This window comes from Ochotona princeps, chromosome 6, assembly GCF_030435755.1.
Source record: "Ochotona princeps isolate mOchPri1 chromosome 6, mOchPri1.hap1, whole genome shotgun sequence".
NCBI classification, from domain to species: domain Eukaryota; kingdom Metazoa; phylum Chordata; class Mammalia; order Lagomorpha; family Ochotonidae; genus Ochotona; species Ochotona princeps.
The window spans coordinates 58,530,963-58,551,924 of record NC_080837.1 but is presented as its reverse complement, the minus strand read 5'-3'; the positions used below and the strand labels follow the sequence as shown (position 1 = coordinate 58,551,924).

General features: G+C 35.7%; 1 protein-coding gene across 2 annotated transcripts in view; it reads right to left on the bottom strand.

Moving 5' to 3' along the window:
- The window catches only part of MIPOL1 (mirror-image polydactyly 1), a 267,009-nt gene that overhangs the window by 166,097 nt on the left and 79,950 nt on the right, over positions 1–20,962 (bottom strand). For both annotated transcript variants that reach the window (XM_058666357.1, XM_004584777.3), the window contains exons 9-10: positions 18,719–18,752; positions 18,289–18,459 (exon numbers count right to left, since the gene is read on the bottom strand). In XM_058666357.1, the coding sequence (XP_058522340.1) occupies positions 18,289–18,459; positions 18,719–18,752 (205 nt within the window). The remainder of the gene's footprint in view (positions 1–18,288; positions 18,460–18,718; positions 18,753–20,962) is intronic.

Genomic DNA, 20,962 nt, shown 5'->3' with positions numbered 1-20,962 from the left:
TGTGCCTCATATGAATGCTACCAAAAAGTGACCATATAGCAATGGGGCATTTTAATTAACTTGGTAGGATGACCCCTTCAGTGAGTACTTTTCAGCCTCTCTCTCCAATCATTCCTGTAACTTTCCAGTGGGCTCATGAACACAGTGGACATGATGGTAGACACACAGATCATGCAAGGCTTCAGAACATAGACATAATAACACTTACCAAACTAAACCTGGCTGCGGTTACTGTTGCTTATCCAACTGGCCAGCAACAGAAACTAACACTGAGCTCCAGACTTGACAACATCCCCTGGGCACTCAGCAAGGAGAATAATGACATTGGACTGTTTCCACTATGGAACAAGTTGCACTTTATTCTTACTGGAACAGATACTTCCTGTGGATATGGACTGGCTTTTGCTGCACAGAAAGCTTGTGCCAAAACAACTCTCTGTAAAATGACAGGAATGTTTTATCTACTGTCCTGGTATTTTACACATAATTGCTTCTGATTAAGGAACCCACTCTATAGAAAATGATGTGTGCAGCAAGTCCACACTTAACAACAATAAATCTACTCTTCATGTTCCCCATCATGCTGAAACATCTAGCTAACAGAAACTGGAATGTTTTTTTGAAGACTTGATTACAACACCAGGTAGGTGACAACACTTGTAGGGCTGAAGCAAGGTTGTTGGAAGATAATATGTATGTTTTAAGTTGGAATCCAATATTGGCATATGGTGTATTTTACCCATAACCAGGATTCATGAGTCCAACAATCAAAGGAGCAAATGGTGGTAGCTCCATTCACTGCTTTTCTTGGCAACTTTTTGGCAAAAGTTTTGCTTCTGATCTCTGTGCATTAAGATACTGCAAATCAGGCCCGGCAGCGTGGCCTAGGGGCTAAAATCCTCGCCTTTAATGCGCCAGGATTCCACATGGGTGCCAGTTCTAATCCCGGCTGCTCCACTTCCCATCCAGCTCCCTTGTGGCCTGGGAAAGCAGTAGAGGACTGCCCAAAGCCTTGGGTCCCTGCACCCGCGTGGGAGACCCAGAAGAACTCCTGGTTCCTGGCTCCTGGCTTTGGATTGGCACAGCACCAGCTGTTGCGGTGACTAGGGGAGTGAATCATCAGATGGAAGATCTTCTCTGTCTCTCCTCCTCTCTGCGTATCTACCTTTCAAATAAAAATAAATAAATCTTCAAAAAAAGACTCTGCAAATCAAGGAGTCTTAATTTCAAACAGAGACATAACAGATTCCTCATCTGAATGTTGGAAAAACCACCTGGACTCTTAGGATCACACAAGCCTCTGAATTAACAGGGAGTTACTGTATTGGCTATAGTGCTAGATTCCAACTACAAAGGGCTACTATACAATTACAGTAAGGAAGAATACGTGTGGAATACCAGCGATACCCTTTGAGATGCCTCATATACATTCATTTATGTATTACATATATTTATTGTTTAACGAATCATACTTTTAAAATGCACTCAAATGAAGATCTATTCAGATAAATGAGGATTGAATTCGACAATAGCAAATATATACTAGAAAACAGAAAAAGTAAGAATAGGAGGAAGAAGGGAACGGGGCAGAAAGGAAGGGAGAGAAAAAGGAAAGAAGGGAATAAAGCTACTGCCAAAAAAATTACTTCTTTAAGTTAAGAAAAAGAACATGAAACCAAGTTCATTTCTGCATGAAGAAGAGATAAATTGTACTTACAGGATAAATTTGCAGATAAACAAAACATTTGGCTTTACATATTTTCTGAAAGATATTTATTTGAAACAAAAGAGATAAAAGATACATGTGGACTTATCAAAAGGTTGAGGGGAAATGCAATTCTGTAGTGTAAAGACTCCTACAATTTAAACAATAATTGATTATTAATCCTGGGAGAATTATGATAAATTCAATAAATGGAGAGAAAAGGCTAGAAATAAAAACTAAAAACTCCAAAGATGTCAATCCCCCTCCACTTTAATGGTCTATACAGTCAACACAAGCCAATTACAGGAATTAAAACTCTAATTTTAATACTTACAGGTCAATGCGAATAATCTAACATAATGAAAATAACCTTGATAGAAAATAAACTGGATAATTTCCAATACCAGAATTTGAAGTTCATAGCAATTACTGCATATGTAAAGAAAAATTCTCATGGATCATTAAAATAGAAAAGCATATTCATAAACAGACATTAGTCATATACTAGTTTTAAAATGACATGAGCCATTTAACAGAGAGAAACCTATCTGTTCAATGAATAGTAATGAAAACACTGAATATTTACTCGTGAAAAAATGGATCCCAACATTTATGCTTTAACGTGAACAGTAATTGGCTCAAGATAAATCTAGAAAATCAAAACTAAAGCAATAAAAGTTGTAGGAAAAAAGCACAGGGCAATGTCTTTGGAATCTTGGAGTCAGGGACCATCTATTAGGACACACTGAGTTTTTCATAAGTTGGGATTTCTCAAAATGTGAAACTTAAGCATTAAATCTAATGTCAAAAAATGAACAAATGAACAAAAATGAGGAGGAAATGTTTGGTACTTAAATCCAACAGTAAACACTGTCTAGGATATACAAATATAAAGGACAAAAATCAGTAATACAAAATAAAATAGCCCAACTTAAAAATCAGCAAAAGACTTCAATAGATAATTCAAAAAAAAAATATCAAGAGACAAAAAACACATGAAAACGTACCCAACATCATTAGTTACTGTTAGATGCAAATTAAAAACCAACATCATACGGCTTTATATTTGCTGTAATCACTACAATTAAAAAGAGTTGACAATATTAAACAAAACTTCAATGGATCGTTGCTGAGAACATAAAATGATATGGGTGACTTTGCTAAAAATTAGCAAATTTCTTTTAAAAATAACTATCTTGGGCTTGGCGGCGTGGCCTAGTGGCTAAGGTCCTCGCCTTGATCCCATGTGGCCGCTGGTTCTAGTCCCGGCAGGTCCACTTCCTCTCTGTCTCTCCTCCTCTCAGTGTATCTGACTTTGTAATAAAAATAAAATAAATCTTTAAAAAAAATAATATAAAACAAAAAAAAATTTAAAAAAAAGAAAAAAAAAATAACTATCTCTAGTCTCATAAACTAGCATGCCACTCGGGTATTTATTCAAGAAAAGAAATTTATACCTAAAAATAATCTATGCAAGTATTATCCTAGCAGTTAAAATCTGGACATATTCAAACAGCTTCCAAAAGGAATTTGATAACAAATGCTAGTATTACACATGAAATTTTATAGGCTAATAATAGAAATTTCAGGCGCACTGAGCAGCATGAATGAATATCACAAACATTGTGCAGATACCATATGATTCCTCTGACACAAAGTTCTAGAGTAAGCAAAATAAATTTGTAGTTTCAAACAATGAAAAAAATTTGCTGAGGTGAGGTAGGAATGATTGATAGTGACATCAACCAGAGAGCTTCATTAGCTTATAAAAACTTACACATCTTAAGAGAGATGTGGTTAGATGGGTGCAGGCATTTGTCAAAACTCATTAAATTGCCAATTTATATTCATGCGTTACATACATGTGTGTAAATGCTAATGAAATAAAGATTGTGTATAAATTAGCAGTTAATGTATTAATAAAAATGCTCTTTGAATTCTAAATAATCATTAAAACTAAAAAACAAAATTCTCGTGAAAATCATTGACATTTATGACTCAGACATCTTCATTGAAAATGACTCTGGGAAAAATCATTTAAAAGCATTTTAGTACAGATTTAACCTAATTATAAAAATTATTATATCATTTTGCCACCATGGGATAAATAATATTAACAATGAATTAATAAATAACTAAAATCTTTTAAGGGATCATAATAGTCAAAGAAGCTGCTATTAACAATAAAAACCATTTTTCTCTGAATCTTTTCAAGGTTTTGACATTAAATATTTAAATTAATTCCAGGAAGTGGTTTGGGAGTCTGATCTTCTGTGATCTCAGAGCTTAGCATTACGATAGATGAGTCAAGCAGCAATTAATCAAACAAACCTGTATGCATATGTACAAGTACAGCCATAGAGTCATTTTCAACAGGAAAGTGAAGGTGTTAGTATATTATGTTGGAATTGTAAACCTTATTTTAAAAAGTATTCTACACTTTAATGACAAGCATATTGCTTTGAGTGATATATTCAGACATCGTCATATTTCTCTGCAACATTAGCAAAACATAGGTGATAATTTTGCTAACTTTATGCTTGAATATAATTCTGGGAATTTTTTGCTGCCCGTGCTTTGTAATTTCGTTTTTGAAGATAAAATTTATCGTCAGTGTAATTCATTAATATTTAGCTTGAAACTTTCCCTATGAAATAAGGTATACTAAAGAAATAAAATTTGAAACTGGGCATAAGTGACAGAATGTGAAACTATCAAGTAATTTCCTAAAAATGCTACTTTAAAATTTTACCTAAGGATCTTTTTAAATTTTACATAAGGATCTTTTCCTTATGTTCTATTGAAGAGAGCTTGATTATCATGTGTTGTGGTGGTGATCACTTTTGATCAACTCTGTTGGGAGTTTTGTGCCCCTCGTGGATGTTGTTTCCCAATTCTTTCTCCAGATTAGGGAAACTTTCCCTTCTTATTTCACTGAATATACCTTTAATCCCAGTTTCTCTTTCTGCACCTACTGGGACTCCCATAACTCTTATATTAGGTCTCTTAATAGTGTCATTCAATTCTTGCATACCTTTTTTGGCCTGATCCAGCTCTGCTTCCAGCTTTTTGTTTGTTTTGCCCGGATGACAGGAAATGTCTTCTACTTTTTGAGATTCTATTTTGGAGACTCTCCATTGTACTGGAATACAGTGATTCTAATAATTTTAACACCTCCAAATTCTTTAATTCTTTACTTCAATTGTGTTTCAACCTCTAAAACCTTTTGTTAAAAAGGTTTATTTCATTTATTTGTAAATTAGAGTTAAAAAGGAGGAGTGGACAGAGAGAATCTTCCAAAACTGGCTGACTCCCCCAAAAGCTCTAACCGCCAGAGCTGGGAGAGGCCAAAGCCAGGAATCTGGAGCTTCTTCTAGGTCTCCAAGTGAGAGTAGGAACCTGAAGACTTGGGTCATCTCCCCTTACTTTCCCAGGACATCAGGAGGGAGCTGGATTAAAAGCGGAGTAGCTGGGACTCAAAACACAGCCCATATGTGATGGGAAGATGGCAGCGCAAACTGCTATGCCACAGTACTGGTCCCTACTTACAAAATCTTTATTTCAAGTGTTTCAATGATTACAACTCCGTATATTATTCTAAGGAAATTATCTGACAAGTTGTAATTGCCAATTCATGGGCTAATCCAGTTTCTATTACTACGATTCTGCTTTCTGGGACACTATACTCCTCTATTCTCTGCTACGATACTCTTGTTCTTTCTTTTCTTTAGGCCAGGGAGAGTCTATGTTTCATTGCTTTCTGACTTCTTAACTCCTCTCCCAATTACTACCCCAGCCTCAGCTAAATCTCTACAACATGCTATACTCAAGATCTGAATGTTGCTAAAAAGGAAACATACAAGCTTCCTGACAGAGGTTTTAAATCACAATCTTAATCCTCAAATGTGCACTCAGATCTGCCCACACATTCCCTTGTTACAGTTATGCTCATTTACACAGAAACCAGGGCAATGATCGCAAACTGTCTCTCCTTTGTAAATCTAGAGACTCTACCCTCTTGATAACTAAATTAATATCTTCATTGAGGAAATAATGGATATATTATCCCCAACTTCCTACAACTAAATTTATGTCAATATCTGCATCTGACAATGATCTTCTTATGCTTCTGGGGAAAAAAATGAACTAGTTTACCTGTTCCTTATAAAAGCTACCTCTTCATATTGGCTGTGTTCTAGAACCTATCTACTATCAAACTACTCACGTTCTCCAGGACTTGCTATTGCTAGTATCTTGTCTCCACTCAGGATATTATATTTCCTTCTTCCTTGGTTAATTTCTATTAATAATCAAGTATTCTAGAGCATATTTTTTTAAGAAGCCCTGTGTCCATTTAATGCCAGTTTTTTCTCCTTCTATATTTTTTTCTCCTTCTATATATTTTTTTCTCCTTCTATATGGAAGGGAAAAGGTGGATATACTCATTCTGCATGTCCTCACTTTCGATTCTCCTATCAAACCAGCCCTATGCACCTCTGTCCCGGACAAGACTCTTATCAAAGCTTGTGCTAAATCTCCTTTCAGGGCCCGGCAGTGTGGCCTAGTGGCTTAAGTCCTCGCCTTGAATGCACCGGGATCCCGTATGGGCACCAGTTCTAATCCCGGCAGCTCCACTTCCCATCCAGCTCCCTGCTTGTGGCCTGGGAAAGCAGTCGAGGACGGCCCAAGGCCTTGGGACCCAGCACCCGCGTGGGAGACCTGGAAGAGGTTCTTGGATCCCAGCTTTGGACTGGCGCAGCACCAGCTGTTGTGGTCACTTGGGGAGTGAGCCACTGGACAGAAAATCTTCTTCTCTTGTCTCTCCTCCTCTCTGTATATCTGACTTTGTAATAAAAATAAATAATAAATCTTTTTTAAAAATCTCCTTTTACTTTGCTTGATCTCTCAGCAACACTTTAAGGAAAAGAACACTTTCATTTTCAGCAATATTTTCTTCTCTTGATTTCTCTGACATCATGATTTTACATTCTTTTTGAATCTCTTCTCTGTGGTACGCTTATTTGCCCACTGCTAAATGTTGCTACACCAGAGCTGGGTCTTAGGTCTCTATCTCCTCTTTCTCTATGACTTTTCCCCAGTTACACTGGTACTACAACTTTATCTATACACTCCCAGAGTGACAGCCAACTGTCTACTTAGTATTTATATCTGAACTTTTTTATATTATAAGATAGCCAAGAGAAAATCTAATTGCTCCCTCTAAATATGTCCATTCAAACTTCCAAATCACTTCCCCAAAACCAGATAGAGATCTATAACAGTTCAAGCCCAAATATGGGCTACCAACTTCTTCTCGCTACATTATACCCAAATCCAATATATCTTCAAGGTTTGTTTACTTTCAAAATATTTCCTAAATCAATTTCTCCAGAACTAAACTTTCCTCTAAGCCAGTTGGTTTCATCTTTTGCTTAGAAAGTTTTAATTCTTTCATAAAAAGTTTAAATATTTTTATTTGAAATGTAGATTTATATATAGAGAAAGAGATCTTTCATCCACTGATTCACTCCCAAAATGGCCAAAATGGCTAGAGCTGAGCACATCTAAAGGCAGAAGCCAGGAGCTTCTTCCACTTGGCACGTTTACATGATGCCTTACACACACTAAGTTTGTTCCCCCTGTCTACCATCGTTGCCCTCTCCTTTACAAAGACTATTCTCTTCGCTTTTGCAGTCACTATGCTTTTTTCTCTTTGAAGGATTTTCTCAGTTTTTAACCTTAACAAGAAGTCCTGAGATGACCACCCTATTTATATCGACAATCTCTGTAAGATATAGTGACAAACTCTATAAGAAAATGCAAGCTCCATAATTTATAATTTATAATTGAATTATTACTGAATTCCCAATGCAAAGCATACAATAGGTGCTCAGTAATACTTCACTGTCTTCTTTTTAGGCTGAGATAGATTTAAATTAAACTCATTAATTCAGCATATATTAAATTCATATGCTGTCCTATGAATTGTGACCAACATGGATTAAAAAAACAGTTTATACAAGGTCATATTAATGGGCAGACATAAAATCAACCAACTGTAATATGACAGGATATAAGGCAAAATGTCAGGACAATAAATACAGTTAGCAATATTGCTTGATGCAAATGATCTGTAAGAAAGATAATACTGAAATCAGTTTTTAAGTAGAATGCACACAAATGAGTAACAGAGACAGCAAGCCAAATATCAGTGAGGGAAGAAAAACATGGTGAAGGCACAAAGGACTATAAACAACAGACCAATAGATTTTTCATACATTGCCTGCACATCTTTCTAGAATTTTCTTCAATAGATTAACAGATTAAATTCTTGCAGTTCTCTTTATTTATTTCTTTATCTTCCTGGAGCTTCTCCTTGGTGTTTGACATAGACTTGTGTCTAATGCAGAAGGAAGAACCTAATTAAATGTTTAGCAGAATTTCTCTAACTACCCTGAGGATAGCCCTTAGTTCTTTCGTTCTTCTCATATTTGACAGGTCAATATGAAGGAACCCTTCCTGAATCAGTAGTTCTCATTACAGCTTTTAACAGAAATGAACTCCACATGTTGCGGGGGCGGAGGAAAAAGTGCTTACTCTATTGTGTGTAAAGTAGGTATGCAGATATTTAAGAAATATTTTCAGAAATAAAGTAGAATGATTATAAATTGATACTGACTTTATATTTTGAATTATTCATATCTAGTAGATAAAATTCAGATTCACATCCAGTTTTGACAGACCAATCAAATGAAATAACAATTGGGATACCAGAAGTAAAAGGCAATGCAGGGAAATAGCCAAGCATAGCAACAAGCCGGCATCTGGCACAAGGGGGAAGGCACCGCCTAAGCTGCTCACATTCCGCATCTAAGCGCCTGATTCAGCTTCTGGTTCTTCCACTTACAATCCAGCTTTCTGCTAATACATACATGAGGAGGCGGTAAATGATAGCTCAAGTCCCTACTTGGACCACTCTCAATGTTGTAAGCATTTCAACAGTGAACTAGCAGGTAGAAGAATTTTCTTTTTAATTTTTAAAAATTCTTTATTTTATGACACACTTTAAAAGGCATTGGGGTTTCCTCTCCCTCTCCCCATCTGCCCCATTGTTCTCCCCTCCAGTGGTTCAACAGGTATCTTCCGAGTACCCTCGGAAATCCATCATATTGCCACTGAGGTGTCTCCCCACAATGTAGGGGCTTTTCAGTTGTTTCACTGTGAGACCATCCTTGTATTGCAAGTACGGGGATATACTTCTCTCTGTTTCTGCCTACAGACATATTTACTTCCACTGAAAAGAAAATAAAGTATTCTCAAGATGTTTAATCTGAAAGTGACCAAATAGTGCTAGTTTATGCTTTGCCTTTCTCTGCTTGTTTTCCAAAGCATTTTCGCTTTTTGAAATAGTTTCTGAACCACTCAAGAATTCCAATGCAACTGTTAAACATATCTTCACAACAAAATGCTGCACTTTATACCATTACCTATACCTACAATGTCAGGATACATTTAAACAGTGGACAGACAGACTTGTGATTGTTGTTGAAGGCCTATATTATTGTTATAATACAGGGGAAAGAGTGTGTGTGTGTGGGGGGGGAAGCATAGAGTAGAAGGAGAAATCCCCAAATCTAAGGAACTGTATCATAATTTTTAAAAAGTTTTAAAAATACAAAAGGTCTGGAAATATAATGAAAGTCTCATTATTTCTTTTCCTTTTCTTTTTTCTTTAAATTATTTTGAAGGGCAGAGTTAGTGAAAAAGAGAGAGATGTCTTCCATTCATTGACTCACTTTTCAAATGGCTAGAATGTCCAGTTCTAGGCAGGTCAAAGCCAGAAATCAGGGGCTTCTTCTGAGTCTCCCAGGTGTGCACAAGGGCTCATACATTTGGACCACCTTCCACTGTTTTTCCAGGCATATTAGCAGGGAGCTGGACTGGAACTGGAGCAGAGAGGACTTAAATCAGTGCCCATAGGGGATTGACAGCGTGCCAAATGGCAGCTTTACTGGCTATACCACAATACCAGCTTCCAAAGCTCCATTCTTTTCAGTGGGTGGGAATGAAATAAATCCAAGATTTCCAGCACATCACCGTAGGTCTAGAGTAGATTCACAAGTCCTAAATACATATAGAATTTACTATTTTCTCCCTTCATCCATCTTGTGTCCTATGGCTTTACAAAAAGTACTTCCTTTAGCGCTTTGGATGTACTGTTTCACAAAGCTCCCTGTCCTATTTGGCTAAAGCCCATTGACTAGCCACTACTCCTGTTTCTAACGCATCAGATCTCAGGGGTCAAGTCTCTCTAGCTGCTACCAACACAATCAAAAAAACCTCTATGAAATCATCAAACTGATATTAAAAACCAATAATATCAAAAACCTTCTGCTTCCAGGTATTTCCCACTCACACTGTAAGTGAAAAATAACCTAAAATTAGTCTAATTCTGCCACCATCTTTAGGAAGTAATTTGAATTACTGAAGATCCTAGCTCTCAAAGCCAGTGAATATGAGTACTCCTTGCTACTTCTGTGATTCTTAGATGACTTTCTTGGTGTGTGATCTGGATTTGATCACCTCTCTAAGCCTAGCCCATATGATTTAGGACATTATTTGATAACTAGAATATGGATATGTTTAATGAAGTATAATCTATTTGTCAAATATTTTGGGCCCAGTACTAGAATTAGTAGCTAGACATTAAGAAAAGAAGGACAAACAGATAAATTGATACTATTCATAGATAAGGGAGCTTATCTATGGACAGATTTAGATTGTTTCTAGGGTTTTAATAGACTTACAGTTTTGCAATGCCATGAAAATCTTTGCATTTAAGATTATATTACTTTTAGCAGGATGGACATTTTATGATATTGACTTTTTTCCAATTAATGTCCATAGAACATGTTTTCAATTCATGCTCTTTTTAATTTTGTCAATATTTTAAAGTTGTCATTACAGAGATCTTTCATCTTTTTGGTTTAAATTTATTTCTGATTTTTCCTTTCAGCTATTAGAATTGAAATCTCCTTTTCAGGCAACTTGCTACTGGTATATAACAATTTCATTATTTTTAAAAATTTTATTTTTAATATTATTTACATTGCTAAGAGGGATGCATATCCATGTAGGCTTCAGACTCGAAGGGGAAGGGTCAGGTATGGAAGAAGGTGAGTAGGATAAATATTTCATTTTTTTTCTTTCTCTTGTTTTTGCAGGGGGTAAAGAGAAAGAAGGTCATTCCTTGATGTTAGACTACATCAGTACCTATATCTTGAGTGGATTTGACAGTTTTTAGATGTTGTTGGTTTCATTGCTCTAGGGTTGGAAAAATCTTTCCAAGATCTCTTGGCTGATCAAGTCCACCTTAGCACATCCACGCACCCAGATATTTGCTGCAAAGCTTGGCCAGTAGCGCCTTCCAATCAGCTCTACTTTCCATCCTTTGACGAGGCACTTAACATCTTCTGCTGGCCTGGATGAGCTGGCTGTCATGTTCCCCATGTACATCTGGGTATCCTCTCCACTGCACGGACATCAGCAACTGAGGAGGCCCAGATATGTACACACCCAGGACAGACCACATATCTTGTGATTATCCCTGTGACCGGGATTTGAGTCCAGTTTCAAATTTTACTGTGTAAACATCATGGCAGTGCAGGACTATATCTAGTTTTAGTTTATATAGGCATAGAAAAATGTTAAAGTCACTAAGTTATTACCATTTATTTGCTTGAATTCTCATTGTCAAAATCTTAATCATTATGCTTTCATGGTTATTCCAGATTCTTGTCCCATATGTCTTCTGTCATAAACTTAGATAGGACAGCCTCTTTTTTTTTCATGAGGTGAACTCAAAATTTTGTAATTAACATTTGTTTGATCTAGAAATTACTTCAATATTTCATTCCTATAATTTTTTCTCAAGTGAAACCTTTTTTATTGTTCAATAAAAATTGCACATATCCATGTGATGCTTCAATACATATATTAATGAATATATGCACACTCATGTATGTGTGCATATTCAACCTAAATACTCATATGGCTTATTAAACAGTCATTATCATAAAAGCTTTCAAAATCTTATCTTCTAGCTTTTTTGAAAAATGTCAAATTGTTTGCAGAGGACATAAACCCAGACTCTACCAATAAATTATTATAACCTATAACTCAAGTCAGCAGAGTTGTCTAAGACACAATCAACATAAAAAATTAATAACATTACATCTACCGGTATGTGTATTGGCTGGTGCATGTGACAGACTGAACTTGACACTGCACTAGTTGGCACACACAAGAGTTAACTCTGAGGTTACCCTAGCTGAGGTTTCTTGGGGGACTCCACAGCTAGACCACAGGACTCAAAGTTTGAGTCAGGAACTTAGTGCAGATCTCTGATGTGGATAGCAGATACCTAAGAAATTGAGGCAACTACTTTTTCCCAGGAAGCACATTAGAATAAAGCTTGAGTCAGGAGTTCTGCTAAGACTCCAACCCCGGCATTCCAATATGGGATAGCAGCTATCCCTATGGACAGTCTTACAGGCGAATTATGTACTTGCATAAGGTAAAAATAGTCTTCCATTCGGAATTATAATACAGTAATTCAAAAGTTCAAACATACAATTAGAAAATAAAAAATGAAATGAAAACTGCTTGGGCCTGAGTGTCTGCAAACACATGTATTAGTTAACAAGTATTTTTTCCATAAACTCTAACTATAAATAAATCCAGTGGAAGATAATCTCTACTTATACATAAAAAGTTATTGGCAAATATTATCAATTGTTGATTTCTTGCTTTATTTAGCTTTTTATATCACAAAAGTCAGGACATGAAAGAGAGGAAGAAAGGATGGGTTGCAGTCAATATTTAATTATACTCTATGTTTGTTTTTAGTTAAGAAAATAAGTGATAAAAATCAAATATTTACATTTATAATTTAATTGTTTCAAGTACATCAAAAGAATTTGAATTATTTCCTCAACCGCATAATGTATGATCTAAGATAAATGTCCTTTGTGGGGAACAAAATGATAACTTGGGGAAACTTCCCTAATTCTAGTCCGAAGATAAATGTGAGACTTCCACATTTTCATAGAATGGAATCACTTATGGAAAACAAACTCTCCAGCCAAGAACAAGAGAGAGTGGCACGGTTGCACTAGTGTGGACTGGACAGTGTGGCTGGTTGTGTTGAACTGGCTTCAATATCCATCGACATGTACGAGAACTAAATGAGATGTGGAACAGAGCTAAATGAAATGTGGAACAGACTGGACCAGTCTGCTCTACATACTGGCAAGCACAAGATCCAGGGTAGGGGGCAGTTCTGGTGGGGGTTATAGATGGTTGCTCTGACTAGGCTGCAGCTTCCACTGGCATAAGTGAAGGCTGAGTGAGTGGTGGGCAGGATTGGGCTGGGCTGCAACACTCATTAGTTTGTATAGAAGACAGGGCTGGAGGCAGAAGTGACCCAGCAACTGCAACCACCAGCATGTGCATAGGCTGAGTTGGGCAAAGGATTATGCCAGATCCTGTACTGGTAAGCACACATAAGAATCAGGTCTGGAATCACCTCGGGGTGAGGTTTCTTTGGAGATCCCCCCAACTGAATCACTGGACTCAGAACTCCAATCATGGAGAGAATTGCAGCTTCCATGGTCTGACTGTGGAGTGGATGTGTCAGAGCTGGGCCTCCTCAGTAGCTTCAATGGAGCAGTGGACAGCATATCCAGATGCACATGGAGGATATGGCAGTACATTGGAGCATGCAGAGGACAGCTGGTACCATAACAGAGAATGGAGGGCAGAACACATTGATCATCTACCCCAGCCAAGCATTTGCAATGAAGATCTGAGCAAACGCAGACTTTAAGGTAGACTATTCAGCCAGTGGATTCTGGAGAAATTTCACTGTGCATGGAGTGGTGAGATCAGCAGCAATTTAGCACTGTTGAACTATGAAGACCACTTGCACATGACCCTTGGAGCAGGCTTCACATCAGGGACTCTGGGATGGCAGGAAGGTTCAGGGTGGCTTCTCCCCTTATCTCTTTTCCTTCCCCCAGCTATAGGAAGGCAAAAAGAGAATGTGGAAATGACGGTCTAACCTAACTTCCTCTAGCCCTTGACCCTTCATACCCTAATCAACTAATGAAAAATCATCAGAAATTTTTAAAATGTAATTTTACATTCAAGTTCAAAAAACGAAAATCAGATAAAATAACCAAAAAGCCATATATTTAAAGGCCTCAGTAGGCTGTTGACACAATAAATTTGTAATAGCTAACATTCTATAGAATCGTTAACTAGAGAGTGACTTGAAAAACTGCATTCATTTTTTTCTCTTTATAGGCTTTACAGATTCTATGTAAAATAGTTCTGAAACTAAGCTTTGCTGCTCTTGCCACAGGACAGAGAAACCACCCCTTACTGGCACTTACATAGGACTGAAGTGTCAAAATCAGAGCTTTTAGTGTTCTTTCTTTTTTTAAGATTTATTTTATTTTTATTAGAAAGTCAGATTTACAGAGAGAAGGACAGAGAGAAAGAGCTTCTGTCTACTAATTCACTCCTCAAGAGGCTGCAGTGGCTGGAGCTGAGTTGACCTGAAGGAAGAAGACAGGAACTTCTTCCAGGTCTCCCACATGGGTGCAGTGTCCCAAGGCCATCCTTGACTGCTTTCCCAGGCCACAAGCAGGGAGATGGATGGGAAGCAGGGTTTCCGGGATTAGAATCGGCACCATATGGGATCCCAAAATGTGCAAGGTGAGGATTTTAGCCACTAAGCTACTGCACGGGGACCTAGTATTGTTCCTAACCCCAAAATAATTTTACAAATTTGAAACCCATGTGGGGCTCAAGGCAAGTAAAGAGAACAGAAAACTTTCCATAACCATAAATTCTAAGGTTACAAACATTAGAATATAGAATACCTTATATGCTAGTAATGATATTGCTAAAATAAAGAAATAAATCTTATTAACAGCTACAAAATATAAAATATTTAGGAATAAATTTAGCCAAAGCACCAAGCAATCTCTAAAATAAAAATCTTCTAGAATTTACAAAAGACAAACAATGGGAGAAAAGATATCTCACATTCAAGAATTGAAAAGTATTGTCAAAACCTAGAAAAAGATGGGACTGCACCAAATTAAGAAGCTTCTGCATAGCAAAGAAAACAATGAATACAACCAACAGAGACAACCAACAGTATGGGAGAAACATTCTGCAAACTACCTACCTAAGAGCACCACTGCCACAGCACTCACCACAACAGCCAGGATATAGAATCAATCAAGCTATCCATCAACAGCTGAACAAATTTTTAAAATGTGGTATGGATATAGAGTGAGACATTTTCATCCATTCAGTAGAATAAACAGAAGGAATTTTAAAAACTCAAAAATTAAATAAAAAAAAATTAGTCAATCCAGTTAAGACATGGGTAAAGGACCTGGGCGTAAAGGACCTGGGCAGACATTTCTCAGAAGAAACATCCAACCAATATATGGAAAATGCAAATCAAAACCACAATGAGATATCTCTTAATTCCAGTTAAAATGTCTATTGTAAAAAAGACAGAAAATAACAACGACAAAAACATAGAGAACTCTTACTGTTTGTGGGAAGGCAAATTAGTAAAGGCACTTTGGAAAATGGTGCAGAGTTTTCTTAAGAAAGTAGAAAAAGAGTTGATATTTGATCTACTAACTCCAAAGTAACCCTATGCAAAACAAATAAAAAACAAAACATCAAGTCTGATGCATCCTAATACACGATTTCAAAGCATATTACAAAGTTAAAGCAAGTTACAGGTAAAAAAAAACAGAACATAAAGTCCAGAAATTCATCTATGTACATACAACCTTCTGATTTGTGACAAAGGTGCCAAGCACACACACTGGTCAAAGGGCAGTCTTTTTAATATGTGGTGTTGGCAAAACTAGCCATACACACGTAGAATAGGATTAAATTAGATGGGTTCTTATTTTAAATAAAGATAAAATTAACTCAAAATTGACCAAAGACATAATTTTAAAACCTGAAATCATGAAATTGGTAAAACAAGATTTCTTAGTGAAAATTCAAACTGCATAGCAACAAAAGCAAAACCAGATAAATGGATTATACAAAACTGAGAATATTTTGCATAGAAAATGAAACTATAGAGTGAAGAGACACCCAACGGAATGGAAAGAAAATATATGCAAGCTCCTAATTTGAAAAAGGCTTAGCATCCAGAATACAGGTGCCAGTGTTGTGGCATGGCAAATAAAATTGCCACCAGCCAACACTGGTGTCCTATATGGACACCACTTCAAATCCTGGTTACTTTTCTCTGATCCAGCTCCCTGATAAGGTGCATGGGAAAGCAGCAAAAGATGACCCAAGTTCTGGGGCCACTGCAAGCCATATAGAAAACCAGGAAGAGTTGCTTTAGTCCTGGGTTTGGACTAGCCCAGCTCCAGCCACTGAGACCATTTGAGAGGTGAACCAGTAGATGGAAGACTAATTGTTTTCTCCCTTTTACAGTCTTTCTGCCCTTCAAATAAATAAACACATAAATCATTGTTTAAAAAAATACAGAATATATTTTTAAGAAGCTAAAAAAAATCCCAAATGCAAACTAGCAAAAAAGCAACCATGCAGTTAGGAAATGAGCAAAGGCACTGAATAGGCAATTTTCAAAAGAAATAAAAACAGCTCCAAAACATGTTAAAAAATCCACTATCACCAGCCATCAGAAAAATGTAACTCAAAATCACAATGATATAACACATCACTCTTGTCCAAACATATTTATCAAAACCACAGAAAGTAATTAGTACTAAAGAGGATGCAGAGAAAGCGGCACTCTTAGATACTTCTGGTTGGAATGTAAATTATACCCTTGTGGAAAATATAATGGGAATTTCTAGTAAGAAATCAGTAGAAATAGAACTGTTATATAATCCAATAATCTGACTACAATATAAAAAGAAAATGAAATGAAATTGCTGTTGCCTGTTCCATTACATCTATGTAGCACTGTTTACAATAGCAATAATACAGAATCAATGTACCCAATACATAAATAATGAAAACATAAAACTGTTCAGCCATAAACAAAATGATTTCCTGTCATTTGTGACAAAATGGAAAAAATCATTTTGTGTTTGAGCCAGACACAGAAAGATAAATACTTTATGTTCTCCCACATAGGTGGAAATAAACCAGCCATAGAGCTCTCTCTCCCCACCCTGCATATATCTGCTTCTTAAATAAATACAAGCAAATCTTTACAACAAACAAGTAAAAAATGAAAACAAAATCCAATCTGAACATACAAGAGTAAATAGAGTTGGGAGGGTTAGAGGAATAAAAACATATTCAATAATGAGTACCAAATCAGAGTTAGATAGAAGAAATAAATTCCATAGCACTGTGGGGTGACTGTAGTCAGTCCGTTTTACATTTTATGAGCAAATAAAACAAGAGCTCCAAGGCTCCAGTAATAAAGTAATGATCAAAAGGTTAAATGATCACTGATCTGATCACTACACAGTATATACATATTAAAATGTTATACTATACCCCATAAATAATGTGTAACTCCTTACAAACAGAATTATTTTAATGTTTTAAAAAGCAAATAGAAAAAAACAGTAAGGCACGAGTGGCACTAAGTATTCCAATTCCCGCAGCCCCCCCAAAACAGTGGGATGTTTGCAATCAAGAGTAACAATAATCAAGAATAGGCGGTGCCCATAAGGTAGCTGGCAGAAGTAGTGAAAAGCACGTAATGGTTAGAAGAAACTCTGAGAGGTCAGTAGCTGAGGTAAAAGGATCTTCCACATAGATATTCAAGTCATCAAGAATTATATAAAAAATGACATATCCTAAAATTTTCATGATATCAAGGAAACAATATAGGAGTGTGTGTGTGTGTGTGTGTACTGGTTAGTACAGGCTGGTGAGTTTGTTTTACTTTTAGGGAAGAAAAAAGAATATTGTCCTCAAAACACTATGAAGGAGTAAGCCTACAAAGGCCTGTGCTGTGACTGTATGGAAGAAAATATAACCACTACTTGAACAGACTAAGGTGGATGCAGTAGTCTCAGCAGATATTCAGGTTTCAGCCACAATACGGAGATGTTAAGCAATGTTCAGAAAATAATACGCTAAATTTAATTCATTTATCAACACTTTCTAAAAGGCACGAATAAGGAATCAGAATAAAACAGTAATAAAGACACAATCTCAGCTTTCACACAGCAGCAATCTGAGTAAGAAAAAGTCTCATTAGAGTGACTGTCTTAAAAAATTGCACTAAAATTTTCAAACAAGTTAGCTGTATCTAACTTTGTTTTGAATTGAACATGTGTTTGATTTTAGAAGAAATGAGTGTGCCTATTTGGAACAATGGCATAACAAATTATGGAATTAATATATCCCAACATCGTTGGTAATCACCATATGTTAAAAACTAATGCACATTAAAGTTATCTGGGCAAAAATCACTTTAACGGTTAAAAAGGGGAGGGGAGGTGAAAAGTGCATGGCTTCACACACACGTGCAGATTTACCTGAGACAAGGCGGCATCCCGTTCTTCTATCACTGCATTCATTTCTTCCGCAGTTATTCTCTTTTTACATTCCTGGGTCTTGTAGATTCTATCCACAATTACAGCTCCATTCTTCTGAATAGCTATCCCTGTGTCTGCATTGTTTATTCTGTTCAGTAATTCCTGTAATGTCTACCAACACCAGTATATGTTAGTCAGACATGAAGTTTTAATATATTTTATTTAATATAGGGTTTTAATTAATAGGCACATGTGAATTGTAAATTGACTGAGTGAAGTTATTGAATTTTCATATTGCAGCAAAGATGTACATTATTAGTGTGTCAATTCTTCTTTTTCCCACATCTTAGTTCTTGAAACCCACTCAATTGAACTTAAGCCTCTAAGATATAAGACTGACATCAAGAAATCTCCTCAGAGAATGGCTTACCATGTCATTTTCTTCAGGGTTAATATTTTCTAGCCTAGAAAAAAGGGACACAGAAAGCCTGATCAGTAGCATTTCCTTAGTGCAGCAAAATGAGTTCGCTTTTTAAATCTTTAGAACCTCAAGTAATTTTATTCGACTAGTCTTTAGAGTCAACCATGACACTGAACATATTAAAGTGCCACCTGCTCGACTCCATCTTTCAATAATGCTCGGTATCTTCTGCACTGACTTCAGACTGTTAAGTTATTAATGTTTACTGCTATATATGACTACAAGGATCAATTGTTCATATGTGCTTAGATGAAGAAAGTTCCCCAGTGATGGAAGCATTCATTCCCATCATTCTATTTATTCCTGGACTTTGAATCCTTACCCGAAACTGTATTTCTTTCCATTTTTGGATGCCATCACAAGTAAAACAAGGCCAGTATTTTTATTACAAAGTTTAACTATGTTCTCTAAAAAACAATGACAAATAATTACATTAACTGACCCAAAAAATCCCTTGTTGTCACCTATTTGTTACGACAAATACACTGAATGGAAAGGCTAATCAAAATCGGATCACATTTTTAGATGACCTTTTTTTCTCCATATATTTTTTGTAATACAATTACTCAATTGAAAGATAAAGGAATTTAACTGATTGCTTTCATGAATACATTGTTTTATACAGCTATGGTAAACATTTTAATGTCCCTTAATAAACTTTAGAAAGGTAAAGAAATTCTTAACAACATACTTTAGAAAATATCTTTACTAGGCAACCACTGAACTGGGTAAATTGAAAGGAATCTGTTTTAAGTACTAATAAAGTGATAGAGTCTAGCAGTGATTCTAGCTTTTTACAAACTGAACTAAAAATTTAGACATCTAACTTGCTGCTTTTTCTCCCATCTCTGTGGTCCAATGGTATAACATTTGCTATAAAAATGGATACTGCAAAAAATAATGGAGAACAATGAATGTATTACAAAACCATTCAATACTCTGCAACTGAATGAAATTACACTCAAATAGAAAGTAATAATTTTAGGCCATATATTTTATTAGAAAATATAAATGTCAAAAATCACCCTAAAAGTAGTTAAATGATATGTTAAAGGAAAGGAAGGCATAATAGTTTTGAATTGTATATAACTTGATGTGTTTTAAATTATTAATATACACTTGGACTCACATTTCAAAAATCATAGCTACTTTCATCTTTCTTATCTCCAAAATAAATAAAAAATTTAAAATGATGCTCTACATGCTTATTCTACAAGACTTGTGAGGCCAACCACTTATTTTTTACTCAATCGAAAAATGCAGCAAGACAATATAAGGTAATTAATTCTTATATTCATTTATCGTCATAGTGAAATTATCTGAAGAACACTTAACTACCAGTTTTTCATTAACTAAATAAGTTTGCTGTGATTTAATTTATATGAGTATATTTAAAATCATTAACAGAAAAAAATATATGGGATTTTTATATAGTTCTCATAAGCTCCTTCCAGGAGTTGCAACATTAAAAAAATATATAAAAGACAAGCAGATGAACAATTTCCATATTTTAAATTAACAGATTTTAATAAGAAAGGGTTAATATAATGGTCTTTCCTGTAATACAAATTCACTATAAACAATTAGAATTTCTTTTAAAAATAAAAATCATATGTTCTGATCAAGAGCTAAACTAGATAACTGGCAAATGAATTAGACTTAAAATGACTAAGATTTGAAAATTTATATACACAAATGCAAACTTTCATTCAAAATTGAATATAAGAAAAATGATACTTAAATTTCTGTATTTGTATTTCTTTAAGTCTGAGGAAGTATTTGTCACAGATATCAAAGATTGATTAAATATTAACTTACTCAGCTAAATTACAGAGAGCAGATATCAGTAAACTTTTTTGTGTGTGCCAAGGTCCAGATAGCATAGATTTTAGGCTTTGCCATATGTTCTCTGCTAGAGGTACTAAATTCTGCCTGTGTAGCACAAAAGCATTCATGGGTCCAATGTAAATGAAAAGGTGTGGCTAGGTTCCAATCAAACTTTATTTTCAAAAACAGGTGGCAAGCTGAATTTCACCACATTTTTTTACTCTGCTAGCACAAAGTACTGGATAATGAGACCAGTTCCTTGATATGAATACACTGGAAGTGCCAATTCAATATATTTCATATAATTTTCTGAGCCAGATCATTCTGTAGTTAGTTAAAGATTAAGAGTCAACAAAAGTGATTTCC